The sequence below is a fragment of the Poeciliopsis prolifica genome, unplaced genomic scaffold (assembly GCF_027474105.1).
Source record: "Poeciliopsis prolifica strain line A6 unplaced genomic scaffold, Auburn_PproV2 SCAFFOLD008, whole genome shotgun sequence".
NCBI classification, from domain to species: Eukaryota; Metazoa; Chordata; class Actinopteri; order Cyprinodontiformes; family Poeciliidae; genus Poeciliopsis; species Poeciliopsis prolifica.
In genome coordinates, this window is record NW_026562383.1 from 9,198,171 (window position 1) to 9,211,113 (window position 12,943).

The window sequence follows — 12,943 nt, forward strand, 5'->3', positions numbered from 1 at the left end:
AATTCAGGATAAAATTAGCTGACCTGTGAAGACATCAGAGGTTTTCTGAAAGAACATTAGTGGGGAAATGGGATCATTAAGACCAAGGAACTTTAGCTTCAAATATCTCACTGATTGCATTTTAATGCATCAGCGGACAGGCCAGCAACGAGAGCATTAATCAGGCAGAACATTTTACGTCAAGTTGGGGAGGCTGGGGCCGCTGCTCAGGGTGGCCAACAACTGATTGGCATCAGAGCCAATTTGCTTTTACAATAAGTCAATAAGGACAAAACATATTTGTATTGAAGATATTGTTGAATTAATAAACATCTAAATTGATATTATTACTTGTGCCACCACCTGTTTGGGAGGGGAACTGCTTGTTCCAGAGGAGGGTTCATTTAGGGGACATAAACACGTGTCAGAAAATAGCCAACATGGAAGACGTGGGCCAAAAACCATCACTGCTACATCACTGAAACTCAGTCCTGGCAGCATAGTACTGTGCAATGTTTTTTTTCTTGACATTTCTGTTTGTGGTTGTAAAAGGTTTGAAAGGTTTGAGCCGTGACTGACCTTGCAAGGCACTGTGCTTTGATTTTAATTGCGAAATCGAGAAGGATTGGCTGAACGTTCGCAATCTCTCTCAACGAACTGAATGCAAACTCTCCCTGGGTGCTGGTGTCCCAGAGGCTCACAAACGGCGCCCGATGGTTCTGATTCAAAAGTTCAGGTTCTTTGTTAACGTGGCTTTTCAGAACACTGTATGTATGTGTTGTGTGAGGTTCGTGCAGGAGCGTTGTGGTGAGGCGAGAGTGGCTTTGCGCTGGCCGTTTTTATTCTCTCTGTGTTTCCTCGTTCTCTCTCTCCCCCCCCCCCACGTCATTGTGTTCTGCATCAACCCCCTTCCATCCCTCAGAGCTTCGAGAAGGTTGGTGCGCTCTTTTCTTTGCTTTTGTTACTCCTTTGTTTCAGAAAGCGTCACTTATTGAAACAGCAGAAAAACCCCAAAAAAGAAATAAAAAAAAGACAAAACACGAGGAAGAACAAAAAAAAAATAGCTTTAAAAATGAGACGTTTAAACCGTGTGTCCAAAAATGAGGAGAGCAAAGCTGCTGCGAAGATGACGAAGCGGTCCGCCCATGCAGCAGAGTGCCTTGTCTGCATTGTGAGGCCTTGTGTGCAGAACCCTTGGTATTGCCTTCACTCCCCGATCAATGTTTTCTGCATGGTATGATCTTGTTGTCATGGAGACCCAAGAATTGGAAGATTAAAAAGAGGCAATGTTTGCATGGAAGGAGTGAGAGAGAAAGAGAAAGGAGCACCGCTTGCATGGGTGTTGACTGACAGACTGACACAGGAGCATGGGCAATGTGTGTTCACGCCTAGTGACATGCTCGGTTTGTGATATTATTGAACTTGCAGCCTTGTCATGTATTGCAGCTGTTTTGTTGTTGGTTTTTTTGCCCCTTTTGTTTTGTGTGTTTTTTGTTTTTTTTTACCTTTGTGTCCCCTCTCCCATGTCATCACATCTGCTCCAGTTGTTGCACTGACTGGGAATGTTGCACTCGCTCTAAAGCTTCTCCTTGCCCCTCTTTGTTCCGAAGTTTTATGTTTGGTTGGTCGGTACCAGTTGGTTCTTCGGGGCTAAATCCATAACATGAACTCAAGATGTGCAAGGGAATAAACCTAACTCGAGCACTGCATATTTGAAACTGCTGCAAGAGTAAAGTTTAAACATTTCTGACCACTCTGCTGTACTGCAGAGCTGTGTGTACAGAGTATTCCATGTGGGAAGTTTTCACCATGAATCATTCTAGATCTGGTTATGTAACATGTTTAAAACAATACTTAAACTATGTACAATAAAAATAAAAAATATGATGGTAGGATTTACTAATGAGTGCTCTGCTTTGCAAAATAAAATATGTTGTTAAAAGTAGGGGGAAAAAGTTATCTGCACCCATTTCAAAAAAATATGCTGAGGAGATCTGAAATTCATGGCATAAGAAAAGTACACATTTATATTCTAGTTTTTTTTTTTTAGATTGCATTGCAAAAAGATTTACACTTTCTGAACTTTTCCAAATTCTTTTCACTCTAAAACTGTTATTTTGCTGGGATTTTATGCGATACATCAATATCGAAAACTCAAGATGGAAAATCTGGCAAAGAATCTGCCGCTGCACAAATCAGTCCTCTATTGATAAGTATAAGACAAAAGTTGGCTACAAATAATGAGTCCAAAATGTAATTTTATGAATTAAAAACTAAAAAATGAATAGCACATATCATCCTGAACACACCAGACCCAATGAAACATGATGTCGGCAGCATCATCCTTTTTGTCTAAATCTGGGAGGAAGATGGATGTTGCTAAATCTGGGGCAATCTTGGTGAAAAAAAAAAAATACATAAGACTGGCTAAAGTTCGAATTCCAGTAGGAATACAACCTGAAACAAACGGCTTCAAAGAAAGGATTTATCTAAAATTTTATTTATGCATGAGAGTGGCCCAGTCAAAGTTCAAAGCTAAATTCTTGATCTTTAATACTCATGAATACTCTCCATCCCATCTGACTTAGATGGAGCATTTTTATAAACAAGAGGAGACCCACATTTTAGTCTCTAGATGTGTAAATGCTGGTGGAGTCATATCCTCAAAGCCATAGATGAACTGCAGTGAAGGTTGTTTTTCAAAGATGTTTGGGAAGCTACATACAAATGCACGCCACAAACAAAAATAGAAGAAAACTATCTTCTTTTTTCTTCTTCTTCACTTCTTTGCACAACTTTGTGTTGGTCTTTTACATCAAATCCAAGTACACTGCCTTGACGTTTGTGGCTATAACATGGCAAAACATAAAAACCTCAATTTGTATAAATATTTTTGGAAGTCACCGTTTGGCATAAAGGGCTTTAGGGATGTATTTAATCTTTTACAGTGTTTTTCTACATTTTGGCTTTATCTTTGTTTAGATAAATATAGCATTGTGAATCTGCAGTGCCTTGTTTTGTTCACTCGAGTTTTCACTTTAGAATGACACTTTAAACCGATGCAGTTGAAAAAGGCCATGCTTTCATTTTGCCATGACATCAGATGCTGATTGTTGATTGGTCTTCTGATAATAAGCCGGATGGGCCTGCTATTTCATAGCCTGTGGCGATTTTCAAAATAAATGCTATAAATACATTTTAAGACTCATCTGAAACATTTTTTTTTTCCACTTCAGCCATGTCGTAATCTCTACAAGCAGAATAACATCTGCTTTTTAGGACAGTGCTGTCTGAGGGCATGTTATCAGTGTTGGTTTTTAGCCTGCAGACAGAGATTTTCCCCAGATGCTCTGAACCTATTAACATTACGCACGATAAATGGTAAAAACCCCTTAATTATTTGCAATTGTACTGTGAGAAAAGAAAAAATATATATAAAACATTTTCAAAGTGTTTGACAACTCTGTTTAGTTTATCAGTTCTGCTCTTTTTCTAATAAATTTTATAGACCTGTTCCTAAATACCCAATTTACTTTTGAGAACTACCAGAAGGTGTTTAAATTAGCTTTACACATCTTCTACAGTGTTTTTATATCTTCTTTGGCTTTTTATTACCCATATTTATTCATTGCATTCTAAATAAATTGAAAGCAAACATGTATTTGAATTTAGATAACTGTCAGTAAAGTCATTCTTTTCACTATTCACTATTCTTTATACATTTATAATAAAGAAAATGTATAAAGACACTTTAAGTTGCCTAAATCTGGTGCTTTGTTAAATGTATTCATTTATCTATTTTATTTCTTTTCTAACTTTGATTTTTAATTTTACCTTTTATAAAGTAAACATAATTTAAAATCTAATCATATGCTCAACATATATTAAATGGAAACATAACTTATTTTTAAAGCTCTTCAAAGCCTATCAATTGTGTAAAGTATTATGATCTGTTCTGACATAGGATACAAATTAAAATTCTCACTATTTTTTTTTTCAATCTGAAATGTTTGTTTTGTCCACTTCCAAAAATCTTCTAGCAACACTTACTTTAAAAGTTTTATTCATTTTTAAAGAGCAATGCCTCTTGGCAAGCTCTCTGAGTATAGGCTAGATTAAAGTTAGCTTGATTATTTTCTGTTTTGATATGCTTTGTTGATATTTGCCTTATAGCAAGTTGTTTTTTTTTGGTTCCAGTTAGTGCTGCACAGTATTAGGAACACAGGACATTGTTGTTGTTGAATATTGCGGTTCTAAAATAGATTGTGATTAATTTGCAGTCTTTTTGTCACGACTCACTTTTTCTTTTATTGTTGCAATGCTTGCACTGTGTCACAGATCTCTGCAAATACATCACCATGAAGCAAAGTTATCACTTAGCGATGCTGTGACCAAGAAGTCCTGCAAGATTGTGAACATTGTTATTACATTGACTGATTCATTATATTTTACAATTCTAGTTCCAATTTCACAGACACGTTCATAGAGACTTGTTCTGCAGTTTAGCGAGTTTAGCTCTATGCTCAGGTCTTCCCCCATGGTTGATCTGCAGCTAACCGTGCTCTAAAACTATGGAGTGGACTAGTTTTTGTGCTGACTTTGAGAATTGTTCATCGAGGAGTGATTCATATTTTGTCAGGCATATTTTCAAAAATATTCTGGAAGGTTGTACTACTTCACTATATATGAAAGTGCTTACTGACTGAATATGATAAAAACAAAATCCCATTCATCCTTCCATCACACCATAAAAAAATCTGTTTTCATGTAACATTAATGACGTTCCTCATATTTTTGAGACATTTAAAGGGATTTCACAACATATACAACTGAATGTGTTAACATATTTGTATTAAGCATTTTCACTTTTTATTTTTGCAAATACAAACACCTTTTAACTGTTTGTTAAAGTGTTTGTTAGCTTTTTACATGATAACATAACTTTTGCAGCTGGCTTATAAGTTTTAGCACAAAAAAAATCTCCAGGAAAAATATCTTCCATCTGATTTAATATGCATCTTACATCATTTACATTATGACAAATACAATATTTTCATTTAAAATTGGCAATATTAATCAAGTAATAATTAAGTAATAATATTTTTGACACTTTAAATAATTCACTTCTTGAGTTGCAAACTAAAACATGTCATGGTTTTCAGCTCAAATATTTTTTATATATATATTTTAAATTGACAGACGATTGAGCTCAAGATTATTCATACCTCCAGCAAATGTACATTGGAGTTTATTTTCATTTAGCCAATAAATTGTTTCTGGTAGGAGATGACTCAGGCCTCTCTAGCTGTAAAATCATATTGTTCTGATGCATGAAAAAAATGTTTTGGTATATTTTTTCTTCATCAAATTATCATCAATAAGCAAAAAGAATTAAGCCATTTTTAAATTCATTACAAACGAAACAACTGCAGTCAAGAAAAAGGAAAACTTTCCCTCGTCTTTGTTTATGTCATCCCAATAATGCTTTTACTTAAATCATCCCCTCTTCCCTGTTGTTTGTGTTTTGTCCTTTTTCACCCTCTATTCCTATTTCTACCAGCGTCTCGAATACATCTGTATTGAGTGGCATTTACTATTAATCATACCCATTCTCATTTTTATATATTCAGGGATATAATGATTCCCTCTTATTACAGTGGTTAATGAAAATTGTGTCCTTGAGTCAGACAGGATGGTTCTCTGTAAATGTCAGCCGTATAGCTCACAGAGATACTGCCGTAATCCTTCTGACTCTGCCAACTCCTTCCCAGGCTGTTGCCAGCAGACTCCCAGCAGAGGACAGGGCTAATGATAGCTCCTCTAATAAAGACTGAAGGTCCGCAGCTTTTACAAAATGTATGGAAAATGGAGGGTGGGTTGGGGGGGGGTAAAGAGCCCAGCACGATTAAGGTAAAGCTAGCGGCACTGTGAGCAACTGAGGGATTATCCTTGGTTATGAGAATGCTTTATTCTTAAGCGCTCACCTGTGTTCCTGCAATTGATTCTTTAGTCGAAGCTCTTTGAATCTGAATGAAATCTAGGTTTTATGTAGAAGAAAAATATAAAGCTTCCTCAAAAATCATCTTGAGTCACTACCTCCATCTTGTTGCTCACATTACTACCAAATTAACTCACAATATGCTTAATAAATTGCTGTTTTTATTTGACACGTTTTTATTTTTTCTTGTTTTTAGATCAAAACTCATTTTGTCATGCTGCATTGCACCTGCTGTGTTTGTGTTATGCACGGGGCTGCCTGTCTGTCGGTCTGCTTGTCTGTCTCCAGCATGCTCAGACGAGGAGATGCCTGCACAATCGTGTCTGTTTTCTAACAGATCTATCTGTTCTTGTCTCTTTGTCTCTTTCTTCTCTTCAACTTGTATCCAATTCTGGGTATTTTTTCTTGATTATTTTCTACTTTTTTTGTAAGACTTGAATTACATTTACTTTTCATGGAATAGTAATGAATTCACAGCAAGAGCTGATTTTTTTTTTTCTGTAAATTTGTTGGAATTATGGAAAACTATTAACTTTTGCCCAACTGTCTCTAACTTCTTTGAAGTAGGGGGATGTGGCCTATGAAGAATCCATGTAATGATGTTACTCATTAAGGACTGGCGGTTATGCAGCAAGTTTATGAGTATTTATTAATCCTTCTATGTGTTTGATTTTAGATTTTGAGTAATATGTTTTATCAGTAAACAGAATAAGTTTAGACTCTCTTGCTTTGCCAATCTGTAGGATTTCATCTTAGACTTTTTCAATTAATTCCTAGTTTTAGAAGATTATTTTTTCTGTTCATTTATGTTTTGTTTAATTTTGTTTTATATATATATTTTTTTTTTCTTATTCTTTTTTTTGTAAATGCATACAGTACCTTGCAAATGTTATTATAGTTCATCAGACTGCAACCACAGACTTCAATGCATTTTATTGGGATTTTGTGTAGTGGAAGGAAAATGGTTTCCAAAATTTCACAAATTAAAATCTGGAAAGTGTCTTGTGAAAATGTATTCGGTCCCCTTCACTCGGATGCCCTAAATAAGATCCATTGCAGCTAATAATCTAATAGTCCGCCTGTGTGTATTTAATATCAGAAATCAACATGTTGCACCTGATTCTGTTTAACCCTAAGCAGGTTTTAGAGAACAAACAGCATCATGAAGGAACACAGAGACTGGACAGAGAGAAAGTTTTTTAGAAGTTTAAAACCGGGTTAGACATTGAAGCGAAAAGCTTTGAACATCTCACAGAGCACTGCTTAATCCACTCCCCGTGAATGTAATTGATAAGTGAGAATTTTTGTCAAGTTGAAAATTGATTTTCACACACTCTCTTTATCCGTTCAGACTCAGTTTGAGTAATTTCACACAATGGTCACAACATTTATTCTCTCGATCTACACGCCATGCTTCAGATTTTTATGTGTAAAACATTTTTAAAGCCATGTGTCATTTTCCTGTGAATTCATAATTATGTGCTACTTTGTGTTGACCAATTCTTTACAAGAACATTGAGGCTTGCGGTTGTTGGCGTGTGTCAAAATGTGAAAAAGTTTCCCTTTGCAAGGTACTGTTGGCTTCCTGTAGTGCTGAGTTTCTAGATTGTTTCTGCTCTTCCCTTTCATTCTCTCCTTTCATCCAGAGACGTTTGTCTGTTTTTCTCTCTGTTTTGTTTCCTGTGCTGTGACCCTCGGGTATCTCCCCTTTTTTTTTTTCTTCTTCTCTGTTCCTCCAACATCCAGTTTCTTCTAGCCATTTTATTTTTCTATCTTTCTTTTTGTTATTTTGTTTCTCCTTATTTTAGAAGCATCTGCTTTCTGAATGGGCCTGACTCTGGTATATAGCCGTGTTTTTAAATAGATCCATGTGTTTTCTTCTTCCTCGCTCCTCTTTTCTTCCCCCCTTCTACCCTCCTTCCCCCTACGAACCCCCACCTCTAATCCTCTCTTTATCTCCACCCCCCTCCCCCTGTCTTTTTTCCCCATCCTCCTTTTCTCTCTTCTTTCTCTTCATTCTGTCCGCGCCCTGATGTGTAGGAGCTTCAGATTCATGTACATAAGTTTATTAACTTATAAACATGCACATACTACCTCACATATCTCTCTCTTTTTGCTCGCACTCTTTCATGCTGTCTTGGTGTTCTTTACTTAATGTCTCCAACGATCACAGCACCTTTTTCGGACCCTTTCGAACCACTCTCTGTCCACATTTCCAACTCATTTTGATGACACACTGTTATCAGTTATTGATCCTATGTATTGTACAGTATCTTGTTGTACAATGTGGCTGTCCTTTGCTACATTGCCTGTCATTGTCTGGAAGAGACGCAGAGCTGCCTCTGTCTTTCTATCTGTCTCGTTCCCTCTTTCTCTCTCTCTGTCTTTCTCTCTTTGTGTCTCTACTTCTACCTGTCTCTGTATTGTCTTGTCTCGCTTCTCTCTGTCTTCCTCTTTCAGTTCTTCGTTCTCTTCTTTGTGTTCCTCCACCATTTTTTATTCCTCTTGAGTTGCCCAGGCATGCGAGTGACCTATGACTTCAGTCTCTCGCTGCGTCTCCCCTCTGATACGTAGTCAGGCGAGCTCTGACAGATGTAGTATTGCATATAACTTTGCTACTTTGCTTGTTCTCCCTCCCGTCAGGGTGGGAGCGAGGGGGGACACAAATAGCAGTCAGGGCCCTATTGATCGGCCCCTCAGTGATGCATATGCACGATCTAAAAACAGCCCCATCTGCTGCACAAGTGCCTCGAGGCACAGAAATTGTAATCAAGTAAAGTTTCTCTCTGAATTCTCCGGATAAAGTTTAGAATGGCTTCGAGGAGGGTGATAAAACGAGAACAATGCAGCTGAAAGAAAAGAGGAAGCGCAAATTCTATTCAGGAGAAGAGAAACTGACTATAGGTGTCATGTCCTGGTTGAAATGAAACTCAAGAGTTTGTCACAATATTATTTTGAGTAGGCAGCTCACTCTGAACGGTTGAGCTTAACACAAGATTTGTGTCTTTTTGTTGAAATCATCAGTGCCATAAAGTAATTGGGACTAAACTTGAAATATCCCTTTGTAATTTTCTGTAAATCCCTGAAGTTCATTTTCCCCCTTCCTGTTACCTCTCCTCTCTCTCTCTTTCTTTCTATCTTCCTTTTTTTATCTCTTCTTCCCTCACTTTTTCTCTTGATCTCCTGCTCTTTGCTTTGCTCTTTCTTTCTCATTCTTTTTCCCCACCTTTCCCCTCCTTGCTCCCCCTCTTCCCTCTTTTCTCCTCCTCTGCCTCACACTTTGTACCCCCTTCCCTATCCCTTTCCCCCTCCCCCTTTTTCCTTTTTACCCCGGCTCTCTTCCTCTCCCAGTGCGTCGCGTGCCCCCTCGTTTCTCTATCTCACCCAACAATCACGAGATCATGCCCGGGGGGAGCGTCAACATCACCTGCGTGGCCGTGGGTTCGCCCATGCCTTACGTCAAGTGGATGTTGGGCATGGAGGACCTGACCCCGGAGGACGAGATGCCCATTGGACGGAACGTGCTGGAGCTCAACGGCGTCCGGGAGTCGGCCAACTACACCTGCGTGGCCATGAGCAGCCTGGGCATCATTGAGGCCACTGCTCAGGTCTTAGTCAAGAGTAAGAATCCCACCATTTTTCATTTGTAATATGCTTTTAGAAACAGGCATTATTTTAGAATTTGCTTTATTTGTCGAGTACACATCCTGCAGATTTGGAGATTTAAAGATTTCTCTTTTTCTGCATCCCGAAGAACAGCACGAGCCATTTCATGTTTTTCTTGAAGCTATATGAGGCCCTTCTGAAAAAATTAATGTGCTCTAATTTATCAGCTCTATGAGCTCGAGCAAGTTGATGCTGCTGAGATAAGAAATTTGAGAAACCATATCATTAGAGCTTAAAGATGGTTTAAACCCTGAGTGCAGCATGAGTCATTATTATTCTTTGAGGATTTCATCAGAAAATACAAACCCCAAAAAATACCACTTATGGTATAGACTTATGGATTTTCAGTATCATTAATATGTTAAACTATGTTGTCTGCTGTTAGCATAGAAGGAAGCTTGAATTTGAATTTCAGATTTAATTTAATTTAGAATCACAGCAATGACAATCTTGTGACTTCTTTTTTTTTCACCTTATTTTTGACCTGCAGAAACTGATTTTAGTACTAATTTCAGCAGATTTTAATTTCAATTTACAATATAATATTTTATGGATTTTCTTCAGCTTGGTAACATAAGACAACATTAGAGGCTAAAGATTAACATAAACAGTGTGCACACTGGAAAATTATCTTACTAGTTTTCAACAGGAGAATTAGATTTCCTTTGTAAAAAATATTGTAAACACTAAATGTAAAAAAAAAATAATGCCTTCAGATATGGCGATAATAAAGATATAGAATGTACATAGCGTGGGGGAAACCCAGCGAAATAATTTGCTGTAACTATTAATCTTGTTTATCTGTTGATGTTGTGATCTCCAGCTTTACCAAAGCCTCCTGGTACACCCATCGTCACAGAAACCACAGCTACCAGTGTCACCATCACCTGGGACTCGGGCAATCCCGACCCTGTGTCCTACTACATCATTCAGTACAGGGCCAAAGGGCCAGACAGCAAGTATGAGACGGTGGACAGCATCACCACCACCCGGTACAGCATCGGTGGACTCTACCCCAACACTGAATACGAAATACGGGTGTCGGCCTTCAACAGCATCGGACAGGGGCCGCCGTCCGCGCGCGTGGAAGCTCGCACGGCAGAGCAAGCCCCTGCTAGCCCCCCGAGGAACGTGCAGGCCCATGTTATCTCTGAGAACACAGTGATGGTGCGCTGGGAGGAGCCAGAGGAGCCCAATGGACAGGTGGGGCATTTTGAACTTTGAAGCACTTCACACACTTATTTATGTATTTATTTTTTTACTTTATAGTTATTTTTTTGATATTATCAAATTAAATAAACCAGAATTGGCCAAAAGGGTATGTTACTTTTTTTTTTCATTTCTGATGGTATTAGAGTCTCCATTAAAACATGTTGCAACTTCAGTTTAAATATGTATAATGAGAAGTATTTAAAGCATTTAATCTATGTCAAAATGGCAATAAAATCATATATAAGTTACTGTTTCTAGGACTTTTCAAGTAGAAAAACAACAGTGCTGCTTTAATATTTATAACACTGGCTTTTGGCAAGCTGGTTAGAGAGTAAATAATGTGTGACAGAATCATTGACTGCAAGCAGTCTATTTCATCCATGATTATGCCATTTTTAGATTAACCTGAACTAACAGAGATTAAGTCTGACACAGTTCTGAATATATATAGCTTAGAATATTGATTCTAGTTCAGAAACAACAGGTACTCTGCCTACTGACACAAAAACATTTGGCTCTACTGTCAACCATAGTGACTTTAAGAGAAGCATTCAAACTGCTTCACATTAAGTCTCAGTGGCACCATGAATCTAACCATGAATCACCAGGATTTTACTGCCACTATCCACAGAAATCACAGTGTAATCTACACACATTGCTACAGATGAAGATAAGGCATAAATAATAATGGTCCAAGGAACGATCCATGTGGAACACTTGCAGACAACTTCATAGAAGTTAATTCACAATTTTCTGAATGTTTTGTGTTGTTGGTAATGATTTGCTGCACTTACAAGGGAAAACCGACCTGATTAAAATAGGGATAAAATGCTACCCCATTTGAAGTGTGTCTTCATAGATATAAGCAGATATAAGTCTTACTTTTGCTTAGTGTGAAGCTGTTTTGCAGGTAGCTGCATTTTAAAACAATAAAGAGGCCCATTTCAAATTTTTATTGGGCACTTTTGTCCAGCTTGCATGTTCATTTACTTTCTGAGGACCATATCTTGCCAAAGATTCTGGTCCCATAAGTCTCTCGCTACTTTCTCTGCTCTCTAAAAAAAGAAAGGGTAATTGGACTGTCCACTCTAACTTGAGAGTGCTCCCTCTTGAGGCCCATTTTCTTTTTCAAGCCTACCTAACTGAACAGCGGGTTCATAAAAGCACAAGACTGAATTGAGTGCATATGGGGATTATGGATAATAAAGAGTAAGCGAAGGGGAGGTGGGAGAACTGGAGGTTTAGGGAGTTGGCATGGCAGAGAGATTACATAAACTCTGACCTACCTACTGTGTTTCCAAAAATCCCAAACGGCTAGAGGTGCAGTGATTACATCTTAAAGGCCAGAATCAGCTTGTCAGTTTTCCTCTTCACTGTTGCCAATGTATAAAATCTCTTTGTAAAAATGGCATTAAGCATACAGTAAAGCACCATATCGTCTGGACTAAACACTGTAAAGTAAATCAGATGACCCCAGCCGTTGTAAAGTCTGGCTCTGTTAAAACATGGTATTATGGATTATCATTGTAGAGTGACTGAGGGATTAGACCAAATAATAAAATGTTGTCCCTGATAACCTAAAAATCAGATTCTGAAGCAGAGGCCTCAGTTATATCTGTAATAAAGTTGCTGCTCTCTCTGTTCCTTTCTAGGTGAAAGGCTATCGTGTATACTACACCATGGACCCATCCCGAGCCATTAATGAGTGGCAGATACATAATGTGCAGGACAGCGTGATTACTACCATTCAGAACCTCATCAGCTCAGAGACATACACCATCCAAGTCCTCGCCTTCACCTCTGTAGGCGATGGCCCTTTTTCAGATCCTGTACATGTGAAAGTTTTGCGTGGAGGTAAGTGCCTCAATTTCAAAAACATAATCAATGCCATGTCCCAGAATGTATTGGTTAATATATTGACTGGTGCCGGCAGATATAGGCCAGAACTAAGCTGGATTTGTCAATTAGAGGTTTAAAGATCAACATTTCATATTCTGCATATCAGTGATATATTTGGCCAGTTGGATGGACACTCATTGTCCTTACTGTCCGTACTGTAAGTCTAACTGATATCTTTAGTGGCTGGGA

At 38.1% G+C, this 12,943-nt stretch overlaps 1 protein-coding gene across 5 annotated transcripts in view; it reads left to right on the top strand.

Moving 5' to 3' along the window:
• Nucleotides 1-12,943, top strand: part of LOC129361637 (receptor-type tyrosine-protein phosphatase S-like) — a 95,617-nt gene that overhangs the window by 53,435 nt on the left and 29,239 nt on the right. For 2 of the 5 annotated variants that reach the window (XM_055032603.1, XM_055032604.1), the window contains exons 7-10: nucleotides 8,018-8,032; nucleotides 9,329-9,598; nucleotides 10,467-10,846; nucleotides 12,508-12,709. In XM_055032603.1, coding sequence (XP_054888578.1) covers nucleotides 8,018-8,032; nucleotides 9,329-9,598; nucleotides 10,467-10,846; nucleotides 12,508-12,709 — 867 coding nt within the window. Of the gene's footprint in view, nucleotides 1-901; nucleotides 914-8,017; nucleotides 8,033-9,328; nucleotides 9,599-10,466; nucleotides 10,847-12,507; nucleotides 12,710-12,943 lie in introns of all 5 variants that reach the window. The other 3 variants (XM_055032605.1, XM_055032606.1, XM_055032607.1) reach the window with 2 other exon arrangements.